The sequence below is a fragment of the Delphinapterus leucas genome, chromosome 19 (genome assembly GCF_059928025.1).
Source record: "Delphinapterus leucas isolate spDelLeu-1000000601 "Yukka" chromosome 19, BTC_Dleu_Yukka2, whole genome shotgun sequence".
Lineage (NCBI taxonomy): Eukaryota > Metazoa > Chordata > Mammalia > Artiodactyla > Monodontidae > Delphinapterus > Delphinapterus leucas.
The window spans coordinates 69,919,229-69,940,230 of NC_143147.1; the positions used below are offsets into that span (position 1 = coordinate 69,919,229).

At 53.5% G+C, this 21,002-nt stretch overlaps 1 protein-coding gene across 4 annotated transcripts in view; it reads left to right on the forward strand.

The window, feature by feature from the left end:
- The window catches only part of PRKCA (protein kinase C alpha), a 370,931-nt gene that overhangs the window by 331,814 nt on the left and 18,115 nt on the right, over positions 1 to 21,002 (forward strand). For 3 of the 4 annotated variants that reach the window (XM_022589847.3, XM_030762139.2, XM_022589848.3), the window contains 2 exons: positions 15,155 to 15,235; positions 19,954 to 20,061. The exons of the other annotated variant lie outside the window; for it this stretch is intronic. In XM_022589847.3, coding sequence (XP_022445555.1) covers positions 15,155 to 15,235; positions 19,954 to 20,061 — 189 coding nt within the window. The remainder of the gene's footprint in view (positions 1 to 15,154; positions 15,236 to 19,953; positions 20,062 to 21,002) is intronic. 4 annotated transcript variants of the gene reach the window in all.

The window sequence follows — 21,002 nt, forward strand, 5'->3', positions numbered from 1 at the left end:
GGATTCTGAGCCTCTTGCAGTCTTCCAGAAGCCTGTCCTAGAAGACCCTGGCCATTGCTGTCTTCCTGGTCACTTTTTTGGGCCAACAGAGACTAGGTTGGCCTGGAAAAGACCCTTTGAACTGAGAAGTTGTTTGCCATTTAGGAGATCCCACCTGCATGGGGTTGGCCATGTCATGCTAAGAACCTGAGGACATGGTATCAGAGAGAGGGATGCTGGGAACATCCGTCAGAGAGAGGGATGCTGGGAACACCCATCAGGGAGAGGGATGCTGGGAACAGGCCGTCAAAGAGGGCTTTATGGAAAACAAGCTTTGGGCCTCTTGATACACACTGGATCACATGTTCTGGCTCCGGATACCCTCAGGTTCTGTAAGCCTTCATTCCTCTCCTTATACCCACTGTGCAAGCAATCAAGGAGCACCTGCCATTTATCGAGTGTCGACTGTGTGCTGGGCACCTTCTGTACTTTCTTCTCATCACAAACCCTGTAGAGGAAGAGGCCAGCAGGCCTGTCTTTCAGATGAGTGTCCGAGGCAGTCAGTAACAGCCTGGGGCCACGTTTGCTAAAAGTGCTGGAATCCAGCTGCCTCCCCAGGCTCAGGCCGCCTGCAGACCTTCGCACTGCCCGCCATGCTGAGCCACTCAAACCCGGAGCAGTCTGTGTGTCCAGAGAGCATCCTGCACGCTTGCTGTACCAAGCGTGGCATTGTGGGGACACAGAAAGAGAGCACGCGGGGCCTTGCCCTGGAAGTGCTTCCCGTCTAGAGGAGGTGCCGCAAACAGGAACCAAAATCTACACCTAGATGCCGGTTGACTTTCAATGAAGAATAATCCGCGCTCCTTTGGGAGCTCCGTCAGGAATAACTTTAGGTTGTTTCGCCTTTTGCTAGCATTTTCTTCATAAGGGTCCAGGAATTTGGCATATTTCACCCAAGGAATCATTGCAGGGTAGAGAAGAGACCATCTAGGTTCCAAGTTTCTGAATTTGCTCAGAGGTGAAAATAATCTTGTCCTCTGTGTAAATCTTTCTGTCAGGCAAAGGCAAAATAATTATCTTAGGTGGCATTTTCCTAAATAGGCAAAGCGGAGGCTTAAATGTTTATGGCTGTTCGTCAGAAGCCTTGAAATGGATCTCGGTACTGTAGCATCTCCTTAGCCGGCAAAGATGAGCAAAGGCAGAAAATGTCACTGACACGCAAGTTTGGCGCCGAGATGGACGCTGGGAAAGGGGCACCAATCAGGAACTAATCCCTGAAGCCGACGTGAAGGGGACTCTTTGCTTTGACATAGAAAGGGTCCTTTGAGGACAGCGAGAGAGCCCTTGAGGCTTCACCTGGGTTTCATCCCCCATCTGAACGTCGGCTGCTCCGGGCGAGCGAGATCCAGTCGCAAGGCAGGTATCTGCCGCAGCCGAGCAGCAGCCTGGACGCTAGCATCGCCCGCCCTTCCCTGGGAGAGCGAGGCAGCGGTAGGGGCGAAGCTTTTGGAAAGTGCACCACGTGGGACCCTCGCTCTCGGCCTGGTCGTGCCGGGGTGTGTAGCCCACACGCAGAGGGCGTCACCCACAGTGTGGGCAGTGCCTGTTCCAGACCAGGCCCTCGGAACGCAGCTTCCGCTTGGTCACGCCTGATACACGAGCAGAGGTTGCGCCACTTGGTAGGAGACAAAGGTGGGATTTGCAGCCGAGACGTTCCGACCCCAAAGCCTGTGTATCCTGTGCACGTATCGCAGCACCTCCAGGGAGATGAGAAGACTCCCCGAGGGAAAGAGCAGTGAGGAACGAGCACGGAGATGTGACAGCCCACTTCTTCTTTAACGTCCGAGGGGTCTGAGTCCTGACCAGGCCTTTCCGTCTCTGGGGCAGCGAGTCAGGATCGTGGTCCAGCTGCCCATCCTGGGCCGACCTCTCAGAAGCCGGGGTGAGCCAGCAGCTCTAAGCCCCTCCCCCTCAGGTGCTCACCGAGGGTCCACCAAGCACCCCCTGCCAGGAGGGTCAGGGGCTGGAAGCAGTTAGGAGCGGGCCACTGCAGCCCAGGGGAGCTCAGAGACACGGGCAAGACCGTGTCCCCAGGTGACGACAGACGGCCCCCCAGCACGGGACAACCCCAGGGGGAGAAGCCTACGGGTACCCCCGCCACCAACTGCCCCAGGCAGATGCGCACACTTGCCATCCGTGTTGGGCTGGATGTGTTCAGAGAGCTGGAGGCCCGTCCCGGGGGTCTCAGCCCTGCGAGAAGGCCAGCACGGGATTGCCCATGACGACAGCCAGAAGTCTGCATTTTTATGTAAAATATGCCTGATTCTTCTCTCCTTCCCTCTACCTGGACCCTCCTTTCTCGGGGGTCAGCCTGCTCCCTCCTTCTCCTCCTTGAAGCCTTGGCACAGATGTCACCTCCGGGAGGTCACCTTTCCCGGCCACCCTGGTTCAGGGGGCAGACCTCCAGCCGCGTCCCTGGTCCCCTTCCGCGGTGCACGTCACCCTTGGATAGACCACGTCGCGTGCTCACGTGTTTACTTCTTTCTTTGTCTCCCGCTGAGCTCCAGGCAGCAGGACCCTTGGCTTTTGTTCACGGGTGGGCCACTACCCCGGGGGCAGGAGGGATGTGGGGTGGGGGGGTCGGGGGCAGGCGTAGCGAGCTGTGTGTCCGGCCATGGCCGGGGCAGGGCAGATGGGCCGGGGCACAGGGCCGAGGCTCAGGCACTGAGGGGTCGGGAGCTCCGGGGCTGGAACCCAAGGCTGATGGCAGGTGACAGAGCGTGCGGGGGCAGGGGTGTGGCCCCGCGCCCCCCCTCACCCACCGCCGGGGGTCCCCAAGGGTCCAAGGTGGACGGGAAGTCAGCTCAGGACCCGAGGGGCCAGAGTACCGACCTCCCCGGAGCTTCTCCTGGCCTCTGGGGAAAGAGTTGTAGAGAGGGGCAGAGAATAAAAGAGATCTAAAAGTCACATGAGAAAAGACCTCGTTTGGTGCACACGGCTGAGCAGCCAGGCCGTAAATTAGCCCCTGCCAAGCTGGGAAGAAACGGGGAAACGAGATGGAAAGAAGCCAGTGAGTGCCAGCAGTGGCCCCTCTGAGATCAGCGCCTCTGGGCCACTGACCCCAACCCGGCCCAGGCGGGCGGCCGCGGAGAAAGCCCTTGATTAAAGAAAGAGAACGATAAACGAGAAGACTCTTTCTTTCTATCAAAGGCCAACTTCCCTCTGCGTCAGGTCACGGTCCAGTGACTCCAGCGTCACAGAGAAGATGAAGCAGCCGCTTTCCCCCCAAGAAATGTTTAAAGAGCCGAGGCCAGGCGTTCTGGGGGGCAGTTCTTCCTTAAAGAGCCCAGGCCAGGCGTTCTGGGGGGCAGTTCTTCCTTAAAGAGCCCAGGCCAGGCGTTCTGGGGGTCAGTTCTTCCTTAAAGAGCCCAGGCCAGGCGTTCTGGGGGGCAGTTCTTCCTTAAAGAGCCCAGGCCAGGTGTTCTGGGGGGCAGTTCTTCCTTAAAGAGCCCAGGCCAGGCGTTCTGGGGGGCAGTTCTTCCTTAAATTATATAACTCGCCTCAGACCTTTTCGAGGAATGGTGTTGGTTATATTATCTCATATATTTGATCGTCTGCCTGCGTCTCTTTAACTGTCTCATTTTTGTGGCATCAGAGTTTAATGAGTTCAGCCTGTTCTCTGGAGCATTTGACCCCTTCTGTGATATCGTGGTCCATGAGGCAGCCCCAGTCTGTTCTCCCCCTCCCCCTCCCAGCCCTCCCTCCACAGATGACCAGCTCCTGGTGACTTAGCTGCCCCTTGATGGGTGCCCGCTGCGTGTGAGAGCCAGGGAAGGGCGCCTCATCGACGTGAGTCTGTTTAATCCTTCAGTTGCGTCTGCAGAGTCGGTGTTACTGGCCCTGTTTCCCAGATGATGAACCCAAGGGGCAGAGATTCGTTCATTTTTCCCACGCCCCAGATCCAAGGCAGGCTGGGCTCTGAACCCGGGGCTGATCAGCTTCTCCCTGCAGCAGCTGTGGTCCCGGGAGGAGGGCTGCCCAGGGACTGACCACCTCCCTCCGGGGGTGCAAGTGAGCCTCCCTCCATCCAGGCCCCGTCTTTGTTTTCCAAGCATCAATGACGCCCTGATAAGTCTTTACTCCAGGAATCCCATGGCTACATGAGTTGGCCCTTCAGTTGGGGATTTGTTTAAATCTTGCAAAAACGGGTCAGGGATCACTGAATCCCTTTTCACCTTGCCGTGGGGAGGACGGGGTGGGTGTCTGGATGGAGATGACCAGTCTGCTCTCATTGGCGGGTGTGGACCATGCACTTGCCCCTGTGACTTCGTGTCATTTAACAGCAGTCCTTGGCTGAGTGGCGTTGTCCCTGTTCTCCAGACAAGAGGAGTCGCGGGGAGGAGAGGAGCCCCGTGCAGGGCTCGTAGACGGCAGGTGGCCGGGCCGGGGCCCTCATGCCTCAGTGTCCCCTTCCACACGCATCTGTGAAACCACCGGACTGAAATTCTGGAAAATCTTTTATTCCAGCCGATTAAGGTCTTACAGGCACAAATGTGTTCCTGACTCCCAGTTCGTTCCTTCACTGCACGAGTGGTTATTTTGTTCAGAGCCACAGTGAACAAAGGGCTTGAAGGGCTCCCTGCTCAGCAGAGGAGGCCTGAGATAAGGGGGCTCTGAAGGGGGCACGGAGCAGTGAATCCGGCCCCGCTCCCCCCCGCCTGCCACCGCAGCCTAGACCAGTGACCAGGGCCACAGTGGCCGAGCTTGAGAACCGCTCGGAGAGAGACTAGAGGCTGATGGTGGTGCCTCCGATTCCAGATTAAGTCAGCTCGACTCTACCTTAGCCCCACGCAGACGTGATGTTTCTGAGAAGGAAGGACTTCCTGTTTGACTTCAGGTGGCTTTTTCTTTATCGTTGTGTAGTCAGCTCTGGCTGTAGTTCTGCTCTTTTAAGAACTTGGGGCGACGTCTGTGAAATGGGGATACGACTTTGAGGCTGAAGTCTTGCACGTAAGAAGCCTGGCCTGCCTCCAGGGGAGGGCTGCGTACATTCGCGTCTGTTATTTGACAGTTGTTTCAACTTGCTGCTGCTGTGTAACCACCCAAGGCTGAATGGCTTAAAACCAAAGCCACGTTATCGCTGGGATTCTGCCCGGCATGTGCCGGCCGCTGTGGCCCTGCTGGGCCCTGGAGGGTGGTCCCACGGGGGCCCCGGGCTGCTGGCTCTTAGCCGAGACCCACGGGTCCTCCTCTCCGTGTTCTGTCCTCCGTGAGATTTCTCCTCATTCAATAGTTTATCCAGAGCGTCTCGCCACGGTGACTCCCAAGAGGGTACAACACAGGCCCCCAAAAAAGTGGAGGCCCCTTAAGCTTCACCTAGAACTTGATTACTGTGTCATTCCCACCACCTTCTCCAGGTCGGAGCAAGTCCACAGCCAGCCCGGCGTCTAGGGGAGGTGATGTAAGTACTAAATCCTGGTGGGAGGCGTGGTGCTGTCACGCTGCAGGGGCCATACAGGATGGGAGCGAGGGGCACTGTGGCCGTCTTTGGGGACAGTCCCCTGCACAGCTGGCTTTGAGCTCTGTGTGGGCCAGCAGAGAATCCGCAGCACAGCACCCTGCGGGGGCAGGTCTCAAAAGCGCCGAGGACCCAGGCAAGAGAGGCCCCTGCCCTGGGTTACAGAGCCGGGATCAGAAGCTTTTTCTGCTGAGGGCTAGAGGGTAAGTGCTTTAGCCTTTGCCTTCATCTAAATTTTAGATTTCTCCAGTTTGAGCAGCTGTTCCTGCCAAAAGGCTCCAAAGACTGATCGTCTTTGTTACATTTTTTCTCTCGCATTCCGGAAACTTAAAACCATGCTTAGCTCCCAGGCTGCACCCAGCAGTGTTGGGCTGGATTTGGGCTGCAGGCTGAAGTTTGCGCCCCCAACGTTACAGGGCTCTCGTCGGGCCTCCCCAGCCTGAGCTGTCCTCACAGGCTTGGGGTCTGTAGGGTCAAAGGGACGTGCCCACCTGGGGTCTGAGAAGTCCCTCCCAGGACCTGCGCAGCCTCTCCCTCCCCTCTGTGCCATCGCCCCGCGGGGTGCCGCCCTGCTGGCGCAGACACGCCAACGTCCGATGGGCAGATGGGACAGAGCTGGGACGTGCGGGAGGCTCGTCGTGACCGTGGTGGAGGGGGCGGCAAGAGCAGTCAGGCGGGCCATGCCTCCGCGTCCGGAGGGCATCTCAGGGGCCCCTGAATTCTCCAGTCAAACCTGGCCTTCCGGGTTGTTGAGAAGAATTACAGGTGGAATCCTGTTCCCCCAAAATCGGTGTGTTGAAGGTGACGCCAGTGTGACTGTCCATAGGGGCAGGGCTTTCCAGGAGGTGATCACAGCCAGATGAGGTCATTGGGGTGGGACCCCCTCGGAGAGCACTGAGGTTTTCATAAGAGACACCAGGAGGGCAGCTCACGGAGGACAGGCCGGTGAGAGCACAGCGAGGGGGCTGCTGCCCTGCCAGCATCCTGACCTTGCGCTTCGACTCTCCAGAACCGTGAACAGTAGACGCCTGTTGTTGGAGCCGTGCTGTTGCGGCAGCCCGAGCAGAGCGCCGGGGGAAGTCCGCGGGCAAGGTGCAAGGAGAGAACAGCTAGTCCATATCGCGAGCTCAGTTTGTAGCGTATGTATTTAGGCAGATGGTCTGTGGCCTCTGTTCCTCTGGCACCAGCGCCCCGGGCCCGTACGGAGTCCTGGGTCTCGGCCACAGGTGAATGACGCTATAGACCAGGATGCGTTTTACCTGCTCACAATCATCACCATCATCTGTCACCAAGCAGGAAGGAAGGAAGGGTGGGTGAAGGTCCCCGGGGCCGGGGCAGCACCTCAGATGTCCTCACCCCACTCCTGTCCTGCTCACGTAGAGGGGCACCGTGACAGAGGGTCGCATCCTGGCTCTGCACCCCCCCCCCCACCCCACGGTGTCACTGCCTGCAAGCTGGCCGGGCCTCAGCCACCCCCGTGGGAGACGGGCACTGTGCCCAGTGCAGTGTGGCTTAGGTGGGGCTAAACCTTGGCCCCTGTTACTGCGGGTATCATATTCTTAGTGTATCTCGCTCTTAAGGAGGTTCTTGAAAATATCACGTTGGCAGAAGAGAATCCAAAGAGGTGTTTAGTTTTTTGTCGTTGTTGTTGTTTTGATGTAACAAGAAATTATGGACGTTAGTTCGGCCTTGGGCTGAAGAGGTTGGGTGACCCAGGCTAACTGGGGTGGTGTTTTCCCAGCCCTGGTCGTTTCACGGTCACCTTCCTGACTTATTCCTTGACAAGCAAATGTTACCGAGGAGACAGAGGGAGATTAGCCCAAGTAGAGATTAGAGCTTTTGCACAAAGCCTTGAAATGGGAATGTTTTCTCCCTGTGTAACTCCATGTTGTTGATGCCTCACCCGAGGACCACAGACATCTCGCTAGCACACGTCCCAGTGTCAGACAAACACCAGGGGCGGGGGGCATCTTCCTGCCTGATCAGAAGCCTGGCAGGCGATTCGGAATTTTACTCGTGGCTCTTTCAGAATTATTATTAGCACAGCCACCGTGGAAGAGAGTTCGGCAGTGTCTTACGAAGCTAAACATGGTCTTTACCGAACGATCCAACCATCATGCTCCTGAGTATTTACCCAAATGAATTGAAAACTTATGTCCACACAGAAACCTGCACAAGTGTTTATAGCAGCTTTAGTCATAATTGTCAAATCTTGGAAGCCACCAAGATGTCCTTCAGTAGGTGAGTGAACAAATAAACTGCGATACGTCTAGACAATGGAATATTATTCAACACTAGAAAGAAGTGAGCTCTCAAGCCATGGAGGAAACCTCGGTGCGCATGACTAAGTGAAAGAAGCCCGTCTGAAAACACTGCACGCTGTAAGAGCCCGAGTGTTGACATCCTGGAAGAGGCAAAACTAGGAAGACAATAAAACACATTGGTAATTGCTGGGGCTGGGGGAGGGCCATGTGGGCAGAGCGTTTTGAGGGCAGTGAAACTATTCCGCACAGTAACAGTACAGTGGTGGGTACATGTCATGATACATTTTCAAAAACCCATAGAATGTACAGCACCAGGAGTGAACCCTGATGTAAACCCTGGGCTTTGGGTGGTAACGGTGTATCCATGCAGGTTCAGCGATTGTAACTAAGATACTGCCTCGGTGTGTTGAACTTGGTGGGGGCGGGGTATATGGGAACTCCGCAGATTCCTCTGTTTTGCTCTGAACGTAAAACTTCTCTTTAAAGCAGTTTATGAATTAAAAAAAAAAAAAAAAAAGAAGAAGAAATGCAGCCTGGGTGGCCTTTCCCTTCCAAACAAAGGTCCAGGATAGGACTGGGAATGGGGACTGTACTCACCAGGCTTTGAAAGCTCTGCGTTTGCCATCCCCTCCTCCGTTCCTCCTCGCTCCCGTTTTCCTTCCTTGCTTCCTTCCTTTTCTCTTCTGTGTTACTTGCTATTTGAAGCCAGGGTCAGTAGTTGCAAACCCTCTTTGTGCCACGTGATCCCCTTCAGGTCCTCGGGGAGCAGAACGTACACTGTCCTGCTCTCTGCCTTCCATCCCCGGGTGTAAAGGAGGCAGGGGGGTGGTTACTGTAACGGGACCTTAAGGCGCCTGTGTTGCCTTTAGAGACGTCGTTTTCTGTTCGCCCCAGTCCTGGCCACCGTGTTCCTCTCAACGGGAAATATGTAGTGCAGACTCCAAACCTTCCGTTCTCGTCTTGTGCCAGAATTCCTTTCTACTTATATTATGCATTTTGTCCAGAGCTTTCAAGTATCGCAGGTATTTCTCGTGTGATGAACTAAGATCCTCGATGTGTAAGGTATCACGTTTTAGTGTATTTATCCATTTTCGTGTCACCCTCGCAGGGTGCCCGGCCCCAAGAGACGCACGATTAGCCCAAACAGTGGCAGTGAGGGAAGAGGCGGGGGAGGGTGTGTTAATACCACAGAGAAGAGAAACCGGAAGTTTTGCTGCTCTGGTCAAAAGTAATTCAGTTGCATGAGAGGGGGATTTTTTAATCTGTTTTATTCACTTCCGTGCCCCGTGCCTGGAACAGGGTCCGGCACACGGGCAGGTGATACTTGCTGAGAGAATGAGCAGAAGGTTCATCGTTGACAGAATTTCCAGGTGCTGACGATCATTTCAGAGCATTTAATACATGTGATTAATCCAGCCTCTCATTCAAAATGTTTCCTTTGTCTTCCTGTGGGCCTGGGTTAGCTCATTGCCTTGAGTCCCTTTCACCTGCCTGCCGTGCCCGGGGCCTTCCTGCTCCTGCCGTGAGACCCTGTGGAGTTACGCATATTCAACTCACCTGCAATAAACACACGTTTCTATACATACCATGTACTTGCCAGTATGTGGGGTGCCGGGGTTCCAGTGTCACAGATGAGGAAACGGAAGCACAGAGAGGCTAAGCACCTTGCCCAAGGTCACACAGCTCCCGCGTGGCCGAGCTGGGCTCCGGCAGTCAGGTTCGGAGCTTTCTTGCCACACTCTGCTTCCTGCAGTGCTCTGGGCTGGGAGGCACTGCCCCGAAGTGGTTTGACTGGGAGCATCTTGGCTGAGAGTTGGGGATGCCTCGTCCATACCCCGCCCCCGATGTGCTTCCTGTTCACCACGCTCTGGTCCAAGCCTGGCGCTGCAGGAGGTGGACACAGCTGGGAGACCTTGCCGCCCACCCAGCGACCTTCCAGCAAGCCTCTCGGCTTCCTTCTCAGAACCCTGAGGATGCTTTTCCAAACCGTCTCGAAGGCCCATGCAGCCTTAGCAATCCAGCAGTCTGACGAGCACTTTGCATTTTGCACTCGAGGTCGGTGGTGTCCGCGGAGGAGGCTTGCACGAGATCCGCTGGCTTCTCCAGCCTGACCTTAGGGAGAGTCTGCTGTGCGGGGTGCTCGGGAGGGTGGCCCGGCCCCTGCGGGGAGAGCCTGGGGTCGAGTGGGGGCAGATAAGCAGCCTCAGTGTAACTAACATGGCAGAGGCTTCGGGATCTGCGTGGCCCTGGGCTGTGGGCCCCGGAGCAGGGAGTTGGGGAGACACTGAGTGAGCTCAGGGCCCTGTAGCTGTCAGAACGGAACACCCAGAAAACACCCAGGCACGTCATCTTTCTTTCCAAATGGTACTATTTCAACAAGTCAGCATTTCCACCAGCTCCGTGAAGAAGGCCTCCAGCGTCCCATGTTCTAGCCTGGGGGATTTATGATGTTTTTCGAAACAACCATAAGTTTCCCATTAAAATATTTTTATCGTTGATGAAAGGAGGAAGTAATAAGCTTTGTTTCCCTGAGTCAGAGGACTTGAGCGCGTTTCATGAGTAAAGGCCAGTGTTCCTTTGTGCTGCAGCCTGGCAAGGGCGGCCGGCAGTCGGGCCATTTACTCTAGCGTGGGCACGGGGGCTCGGCTGGGACACACGCTGGGACGGTGAGGAGCAGAGTCCAGGAAAGCGCGGCCAAGGGCGGGAGCGCGAGTCCCCGGAGCCCTTGAAGACGAGGCTTCGGGGCCACCTGCTGATTCAAGTGGGCATCGTAGCTATTTAGACCCTGTTAAGCATTTGAACCCTTTTCCGGCAAGAGTCACCCTAACTGGGCCAGTTCCCGCCCTAGTGTCTAGGGAGCCACACTGACGCAAGAGCGGATGAACCTTCAGTTGAGAAAAATGGTCCAGATCGTGGAGGCCAAGGCCAGACGTCCAGGGCTCAAATGCCTGCTTTGCCACCTCTGGCTGTGGAGCCTTGGGCAGGCTACTTAACCTCCCTGTACTTCATTTCCTCATCTCTGAAATCGGACGCTCCTACCGCCAGGGTCTCGTGAGGGCTCCAGGAGCTAAGAAAGAGAAAGACCCCGGCCCCTGGTGAAAGTCCGGATGGTGACATGGGCTCCAGTCATTGTTGCTGTAGTCAGTAGCATCTGAAGCCTCACCACGCTGCCCCCCGAGTCCTCCAGGAAAGCTTCTGAAGCCCCATCCACTTCAGGAGGCCTTGGAGTGTGTAGCCCTGCAGAGGGGTGAAGGGTGGGTGGCCCTGGAGCGACGTCCTTCCAGCTGCTGTGGGCCTTTGGCCTCATGAGAGGTGAGAAGCCGCCGCCCACCCTCTGCCCAGGTCCTGTTCCCAGGCTGAAAGGAGGCCACTCACACCCCGCTGTACAAGACAGGCAGCCACTTGTAGCGTCCTGACAGCCCCCAGGCACCTGGCTCAGGGAATCATAACCATGAAGATCGCGGTAACAAGTAGCAGTGAACCTGGATGACAGCGGCCCCGGGTTCTGCCTCTGGCTTCCCCGTGCCGCAGGGAAGGCCGCCGCCAGCCCCTCCCGCCTCTCCTTTTGTGAGTTTCTCTGCGGTGGGAACCATGTCACCAGGGCAGCCCCTCGCCTGGGGGCTGCAGGGGGACAGGCATCACCCGGGCTTGGCTGCCAGCTTCCAAGTGCCAGAGACACCTGCCCCCGTGTCCGTCGGGGACAGACCCAAGACAGCCTCCCGTCCGTTCTGTCGTCCCTGAGCTGCGTCCTCAGCCCAAAGCTGGCCCCCTAGGCCAACAGGAGCCGGGTAGCTGGAGCGGGTAGCAGGAGCCGGTAGAACTCAAGTCTAGACCAGCCCTGAACAGTAGGAGTAAATGCAAGCCCCAACCACATTTAAGCAGCCACGTTTTCTTAAAAACTTAAAAAAGAAACAGGTGAAATTAATATCTGATTTAACCCGGTATATCCAAAATGAAAAATTAGCCACGAGATATTCTGCATTTTGGGTACTAAGTCCTCCGAATCGGATGTGTATTTTACACCCAAAGCATTTCATGCCCGTTTGCGCTGGCCGCGTGTCAGAGGCTCATAGCCGCGCGTGGCTCAGTGGCTCCCGCATGGGACAGTGCAGGCCTACACAGCTCACAGGGGACAGTGTCACCAGCACCCTAAATCCTGTGCTTCTAAGTGTTCAGATCTTCAGTGGGGCGCTCTCTTCAGCACTGCTTCCCCTCTGCGGCGAGGTTTGGGGTAATTTGGAGGTGTTTGTTACTAGCAGCTGATCGTCGAGGGGAAGTATGCTTCGTGCTCAATGAGCGTTTGCAGCGGTGGGGTTGCCCCCATCTCTCGTAGCTTAGATCTTTGAACCGTCTCATTTCATCCAGGGCGTGAGCCAGGGGTGACAGACTGTGAACGTCTCCAGGAGAAAATGCTCCAGCTAAATCCTAACCCCCGTCCTATTATTAACAGTTAAAGGCGAAACCTTGTAAGCTCAGTGCAGGGTGAGCTGGCCGGCTCCAGGGGCTGACCAATGCCATCGCCCAGAAAACAAGCCATTGGCGCTCAGCCTCCTGCTGTCCTAAGCCTTGGAGGAAGCATCAGGTGTTATCAGCACAAGTCAGAAGAGCTTCATGGACCCTGAGAAGCAAGTTGGACCAAAGCTGACAAAGAGTCAAAACAAACGAACGAACAAAAGCTTCCCCTGGGCCTGGCTGTCAGGGTTTGTGAATCATTCTGACCAGGATCGGGGCTTCCACACCCTTGACTGCTGACACTTCTCCAAGTGGGTGGCATCTTCCAGCACCCGAGCAGAGGGGTCTGGCTGGTGAGACTGCTCAAGTATGTGCAGAAACAGAGCCTGGAATAAAGCGTGGTCCCCCTCATCCAGCCCCCACTGTTCTTCAGCCTCGTAATTCGCACAGCAGTGCGAGGCCTCATCTCAGCCTGTGTTCAAAACAAGCGGAAACTAAGATAGGTGAACAACAGAGTTTTACTGTAGAGCACAGAGACCTATATTCAGTATCCTGTAATAAGCTATAACGGAAAAGAATTTTTTAAAAAGAATATAGATACATACATGTATATATGTATAACCGAATCACTTTGCTGTACACCTGAAACTAACACAATACTGTAAATCAACTATACTCCAATATAAAAAATGAAAAAAAAAACACTAAAACACTGATTAATGAGAACAGATTGCAGGGCCTGGTTTTAATATAGTTACAAGAACAAATTTTACTCAAGTGCTTTTGAAATATAGTTACGACAACTGAAGTGATGATTTCAAATCTCATTGAACTAATTCTCAAAGCCCTTTGATTCATAATTTATTAATCCCAGTGCGAGTGATTCCATGTATTTGAAGGCCATAAAGTGCAGTTTTATAATTTTTTTTTTTTTTTTTTGGCTGTGTTGAGTCTTCGTTTCTGTGCGAGGGCTTTCTCTAGTTGCAGCGAGTGGGGGCCACTCTTCATTGCGGTGCGCGGGCCTCTCTGTTGCGGAGCACAGGCTCCAGACACGCAGGCTCAGTAGTTGTGGCTCACGGGCCCAGTTGTTCCACAGCATGTGGGATCGTCCCGGACCGGGGCACGAATCCGTGTCCCCTGCATTGGCAGGCAGATTCTCAACCACTGCGCCACCAGGGAATCCCCATAAAGTGTAGTTTTAAAACATGCCTGTCAATTTTCAGAGCACCGCTTATTACCTGATTGGCTTCGGGCGAGTTCCATAAGCTTCCTGCATCTCAGTTCTGTCCCGTAAAAAATGAGAAGAAGAATTTCTGGCTCATTGGGTTGCACACAGTGTGTGCAGAGTTATCTGATACACAGTAGGTGCTTGGTGGGTGTGTCTTTCCTCTCCCAAAGAGGATTTCTGTTGTTCTTCTACTTGTTCCAGTCAGGCTTTGATGCAGTCATTTCCCGTCTGGGGACTGGTGTGGCCGCCACCATTTCATGTCATTAGGGAATAAATTAGAGGCTCATTTTGGTAGGGTATTTTGTGCTTTTTATGTTTTCAGGAAAGAACAAAGGTAGTCTTCAAAAGGAATTAAGGCCTCTTTGTAGGTTCCTTTGGTTTTCATTTTCTTGTCAAGGAAACGAGCTATAAAGCTGCCAGATTGAAACACGCGCCCCCTTGTTCCTGCCCACACCGGGGTACGTCAGACGAGTGTGCATTGCTCGTGCCACGGGGAGAAATACTCGGAACACGTTAAAGGAATGAGGGTGGGCAGACACACAGGAGGTTAGCTGATGTCCCAGGACGTTTAATGAGACATAGGAGCCATTTGGAAGATACCCTAGAGCACCCCAAAGTCCAGTTTTTCTGCAGAATGGCAGGTGATTGTGCTGAGTACCTGTTAGTTACATCCTCGCCTCGAATTCCGGGGCAGATCCACGGATCTGGAAAAGTGTGTGCCTTTGGCACACAGCCTACCTGGGACGCAGCCACCGTGTTGTGATAAGTCACGCCTCTCAGAAATCTGAGTCAGTATTACCCCCTTCCACGGGGGGCAGTGGGGGGAAGGTGTAGAGCCACCGTAGCACGTCTGAGAGTCTCAAAGGGGCAAGGTCCCTGGGCCCATCCCCAGCTGCAGACAACTCGTTTCATCGATTCCTCCCCCCGCCCTGATTTTACTGACGTATCTAAACCAAATCTAAGATACCATGTCATTTCACCCCTAAATACTTCGTCTCTCACGCACGCACGTCACCCCTGCATACACTCCCCTCTAACTGAAAAGGACACTTCGTAACTAATCATTGGACCGTTTATCCCACATGACGATATTAGCAACAATTCCCACAGCGTCATCTAATTCAAGACCGTATTTTAATTTTCCCAATTTCTTTCTACATTGGGGTGGTTTGAATCAAGATTCAGACAAGGTCCAAATCTTACACTTGATTACTGCACTTTTTGTCTCTTTCAAAAACATTTCAAAACCTCAGTCCTTCAGCAGATGCCCTTGGGCGGGTTGTGCAGCCCAAGGAAACTAGCATGTTTCCTTTAGCCTTTTGTCCTCCTCACATCATCCTTCAGCAAAATTCTGTAACATAGTTTGATCGTCTTATTTATCAGACCTTTGCTCTGAATGACCTCGGGCTTTTTCCACAAATGAAGTCCACCTCAGTGCCCAAATCATTTTCACCCAAGAAGAGAAGTAAATCTACCTTCCAGCAGTGCCATGGCATCTCCCGGTGGATTCAGAAGAGGAATTCCAAAATCATGGGGCGAGAGTTCTCTGTGTGTCTGATTCGAAGGGTCCCCTTCAAAACCCAGTGACAAATGTTACCATCACCTCATTTGCATGAACAGAGTGTGTAAATGACTACACGCTTGACTTCCCTGTTCCAACACAGGCTTTCTGATTGGCCACTAAATGTAGTTGATGTGTTTGTTTTCACACAGATAATCGCTTATCAGCCATATGGGAAATCCGTGGACTGGTGGGCCTACGGCGTCCTGTTATATGAAATGCTGGCCGGGCAGGTAATGTTTCCCTGTGTTTTCATGCTTGTGTGTCGCCAGGTAACATGAAGGCTCAGCTCTGTGGGGACCACGATAGCAGGACCTGGCCGTGTGGAATGGCTGGTGCTGGTCTGACTCCCCTGATCCTGGTGAAAGAGGGAGAAATTGTACAGAAATGATCTTGTAGTCCTAAAAACCCAAATTGAAAGCTACACCCTGGAGTGTAGACCATACAGCTTTTGCATCACCCGCCAAAGGTCCCTGCACGTTGAGGACAGTGGTGGCCTTTTGTTTTCGGTGTCTCAGCCCTTGGGTGGGATTGGGCTTCACCGCACGTTTCTCTGCAGAAATCACCCCGGCCGCTCCCGGGTGTAGAGCCGGTATTATTGTAAAGGAAGAAGTTAGTTAAACTGGAAGGAGTGTTTTAATAGCCTCTCCCGTCTGCCCTTCTCTCTCCTTGGGCAATTCATTGTAATTTTCACAAAAGCCCAGCGAGGCTGAACCTCCAGTTACGAAAAGGCAGATTAGGTTTCCCTTGGCTGCGTGACATGTGTCAGGTGACCAAGGGCATTGCTGCCTAATGGGGCACTTTCTAAGGTGGTGGCCTTAGTATCTGTATTACTAGGGTAAGTCATACCCGCTGCTGTTGACAAACAGCTCCCACCCCCAAATCTCAGTGGATTAAGAATGACAGCGGTGCATTTCACACATTTCAGGTCTCTGCCATTGTGCCTACTAATGATTCTGTCGTGGGCAGCTTTTATTAACTCTCAGCCCTCAGGCGTGCCAGGGAGTGTGCCCCTCCCTAGCCAAGAGCCTTTGTAAGAGAGAACGCAAAGAAACACCCGCGTTGAGTAGCAGAGCTGCCCCCAAAGAAATCTTTGCTCCTGGGGAGAAGTCGCCCTTCCTGACGTGTTACATCCATTGACTCATTTATTATTCATTCAGTGCGTACTTACTGAATGTGCGTGGGAATGGCTGTGAGCAACACAGACAGAGACCCTTCCCTTCAGTAAGGTTACGGTCCAGAGAAAGACAGTAGACAGGCAGATACGGAAATGATGTGCGGGCCCCTCCTCGGCATCCTTGGGAACTGGTTCCAGGACTCCCACGGGTAAACCAGAGTCCTTGGAGGCTCAAGTCCCTTGTATGAATGGTGTGGTAATTGCGTATAAGCCAGGCACATCCTCCCGTACACTTTACATCATCTTGCTATTACTCAGTATACCTAACACAATATAAATGCTATGTACCTAGTTGTAATTGCAATATAAATGTTATTTAAGTATCTGTTGGTATGTGGCGAATTCAAGTTTTGCTTTTTATTTATTTATTTTATATTTATTTTGGGCCACACCGCACGGCTTGTGGGATCTTAGTTCCCTGACCGGGGATCGATCCTGGGCCCTTGGCAGTGAAAGCGTGGAGTCCTAACCACTGGACCACCAGGGAATTCCCAAGTTTTGCTTTTTAAACCGTTTTGGACTTTTATTTCATTTTTGATCTGCAGTTGGTGGACTGTAACAGTGATAAGCTAAGAAGAAAAGTGACAAAGCAGAAGGACATAGAGTGTTGGGGGAGGGTTGAAGTTTTAGCTCGGAGCGCCAGGGAGGGCCTCACATAGAAGATAAAGTTAAGACCAGAAGGAAGTGAGAGGATGTCCACGTGCACATCCGGGGGGAAGAGTATTCCAGACAGAGGGAACAGCCAGTGCAAAGGCTCTGGGGTGGGAGTGTGCAGCTTTACACTTAAGGAACGGAGAGGAAGCCGCCCATGTGGCTGGAGTGGAGTGAGCTAGAGACGGAGTAGGAGGCTGAGATCAGAGAGGAAGAGAGGGCACCAGGCCCCGGGCCGTGGAGACCATCGCGAGACCATTGGCTTTCCCTCTGGGCTGGGAGACCCCCGTGGTCTCTCCTTTCTCTCTTTCGTTGTGGCTTACATCATATAGATACTAAAGTTGTCTTTTAAGTATTAAAAGATGAGGTTCCACCTATATTTGGTCTTTCTCAATGATGTTGAGACTTGATATTTAAAAAATGGTTTGTGTATTATTTATTTAGGTTTCTTCCCCCAAGGAACCATTCTTCTTAAGGCTATATACTTCCGTGTGCAAACAGAAAAGCCAGTTCCGTAGAACCGTTGTCAGCGAGACAGCCGCTGGCAGAACACAGATCGCCTGCACCTTAAGTTAATTTCCCCTCCTTGGCATTTTGACAGTAAAATTTGACTGAATTGTTTGCCCCCGTGGGAGCTATCTGTTCGCAAAGGCGCAGAAAGCTGAGCTCCCCTCGAGACCCCACTCAAACGTTCTGACTCTGGAGTCCAGGAAACAAGCCCTGCTTTCATTCAGAGTCACATGGAAATGGCGACACTCCTTAAATACGGCATTTGAAAAGCATCCCACATTGGGATGTAGTGTCGTCGGGCCCAGCTGCGGGTCCTCTAACTCTCCACCGCGCCTGCCACAAACACGGGGTTTTCATTTCAGAACCCCCTTCTTAAGTCCTGATGACTCCTCAGGGCAAATTTAAACATGTTCCTGGGCCGTGACTCAGCCCAGAAAGGATAATGAAGGCTCTGCTCAGATCACCCCCACAAGCTACAGGGAATGGATGTCCTTATTGAAAAGGGAGATTAATTATCAACTTGTTGATGGGGTTGAGGTCTAAGTGTATCCTCTTTAATCACAGAGGGCTGAAGTTGAGCAGGGAAGAGAAGACAGTTTATTGCAGTTTTCTTCTCATTTGCTTTATTTACTGTCCGCAGGCAGGGGGACAGTGGAGTGTAAAACACCCTGAGTCTTTCTGCAGTTCCTGGATCGCTTGACAAATATGATTACTTTCGAGCATAAGTCGTATTTACCCGGCCCTGTAACGAGCATCTTGCTGCTCAGAGCGTCCCGGGCGTTCATCACAAAGCGCACAGCCCTCTCCTCTTAGGTGCCTTCCCGCCAGGGTCACTTACGCTTGGTCTCCATTCCTGGTGACTCGGTAATGAGTCCTTTATCCCAGAACTTCAGCCAGAATTGTCCCTGGGTACTCCCCCCCCACCCCGCATCAATGATCTGTACATGACCATGGCAGGGCCCCCGTGACTAAGTAAGTGATTCCGGAACCATTCTGGGAAGCGTGAGCCTCACCCCTCACTTGCCTATTTAAAATCCACAAATTACACATCACCAAGGAGAGCACTCCCCGTTCAGAAATTTTTTACACCAAGCCAGGTCTTTAGTTAGCAGGTAGCTTAGCTTGAAACAGTGAGTCCAGAGCTCTGGAAATCTAAAACTGTAACACAGGGATGGGGGAAAGAGGGAAGGGAAGCCATCCAAAATGGTCCTGTATGCGAGGACTGCACCGCACATCACCCCTGGGTCCCCAGGCTCAGTCGCTGGGGAGGAAGGTGCACGTGACTGTAACGCTCCACCGCTGACCGGCCTTCAGCACCAGGGCCTGAGAGCAAGCAGTGACCTGGGAGGGTGTTCCCGGGGTGACCTGGAGAGATTGAATGGGAACCATCGGAATGTTCACATCTTCCCACACCTGGGAGTTATTCTTAGGAAGTCAGGGAGGAAACAGTGATGTGCACAGAGATGTTGGTAGAAGTGTCAGTTATTAGAAGACAAGGCTGGAAGCAGGTATATATATGCCCTGGACGCACGAGTCCGTCTCTGATGACGTGTTACCTCACGGCGTTAGCCTGACTGGGAGCACGGGTAGCTACAGAGAAAATGGGGGGGGGGGGCAACAGCCAGTGAAAAACAAGGAACTCCACACTATACGTCGTGATTTGAAAATAACTGCCTGTTTTGCAGGCGTCACGGAACAGGTGCTCAGGAGAAGTAGGTTGATGCTGTCAGGCAGAGAAGTGGTGGGATGGGCAGGGGGACCGGCCTCCGCGCTGGCCCTTGGCCAATACCAGCATCGGCACCCCGCACCCTTCATTGGGCACTCACTGGGCACAGGACAAAATCTCAGACACTTTAGACTCACCAGGGAGCCCTGTTTTACAAATTGGAAAACTGCGAACGAAAGAGGTGGGTCACTTGCCCATGGACACCCAGCTAGGAGGCGACAGGGCCCGCGTTCTGGTCCAGAGCCACCTGGCTTTAAAGCCGTGAGCTGCCCCCGTGCTGCCGTGCCCCCCCACTGTCCAGGTGGGGATTGTAAACGCAGTAGAAGAGGACAGAGAGGTGCCCAGGGGATGGCAAGCCCCCGTCACCGCCACCGTGCCGGCGGCAGGCCCCCGACAGAGCAGAGGGCCCGGGTGTGGATTCCTGGGCCTGGGGAGAGCCCTCTATGCCCGTCTTCTGCGTCCCCTTCACCCCAGGTTCAGAACCCAAAGGCATCCGCCTTCTCCACCCTCGCACACCTTCTGAACGCAAGGCCATCTGTAACCTCACTTGATCGTAGTGAGATTGTTTAACACGTAATTACAAGATTAATGGGTTAATTGTAACTTATTTGCAAATCCTTAAAAACATTACTCAAAAACACCTTTCCTGAAGATTGTTTGGGGTTGCCCAGAGCGAGGCAAGGGTCAGAGGAGAAAGTGAAAAACACACCCGACCGCCAACCTAATGAAAGACAGCCCACGAGGTCATCGAGCTAAGCCTGCAGCCTGCCGTGTGCATGTGGGAGAGGCCCGCTCTGTTTCCCGGTGCTGGGTGGGGTGTGCGGGCGCCGCGGCGGGGTGCGGAATCGCTCAGCCTAGGCACCACCTCCCCCTCTCTTCCGGCGCAGCCTCCATTTGACGGCGAGGATGAAGACGAGCTGTTTCAGTCCATCATGGAGCACAACGTCTCGTACCCGAAGTCCTTGTCCAGGGAGGCCGTCTCCATCTGCAAAGGGGTAGGTAGGCTTGGGTTCCTTTGGTGGCCATGGACAGGAGGGTCCATTGGGGAGATGCCATCCAGACGGTTCTAAGAGGCACTGTGGGGGGACCACATGCCCTCGCCACTGGGTTTGCAGTTAACTCATCACCCTTTTTTTTTTTTTTTTTTTTTTTTTTGCGGTACGTGGGCCTCTCACTGCTGTGGCCTCTCCCGTTGCGGAGCACAGGCTCTGGACGCGCAGGCTCAGTGGCTATGGCTTACGGGCCCAGCCGCTCCGCGGCATGTGGGATCCTCCCGGACCGGGGCACGAACCCGCGTCCCCTGCATCGGCAGGCGGACTCTCAACCACTGCGCCACCAGGGAAGCCCCAACTCGTCACCCTTCTTGTGACAGCATTGTTTTTTCCGAACCATGAGTCTCTGAGGGTATCTTGGTCCGGGCAGTAAATTGCTTGTTATATAGCATCCTGTGTGATACTGGCCTGTGATACTTCCGGCACACACAGTTTTTAGCGATTGCGTGCCTTTTTATGTATGTGTTCTTAATGCACATAGAGAATGGCAGCTCCTGAAACAGTATATAGAGACGGCTACTTAAATTCTTCTTGTGTTTGCTGTGGGTCCAGATTGCTTCCCTGTTTCCTTATCACAAAACTCACTGTAGAAAGGCCCACTCGTGTCCCCATTGTGTGAGTCGGCGTCACTCAGAGCATCCTGAGACGTGGTCCAGGCATCCCTGCCGTCAGGGCTGGGGGCAGCACAGCAATAGAGCGGGCGCTGGACCTGGCATTCCCTTTTCCCCTGGTTTTCAAGGGGGTCTTTCTGTTTCTCTTTCTTTTTTTTTCAGCTTTATTGAGGTGTAATTGACAAATAAAATGGTAATATATTTAAAGCACACACTGTGATGGTTTGATGTATGTGTACAGTGTGAAAGGACTCCCACAGTTGAGTTAATACA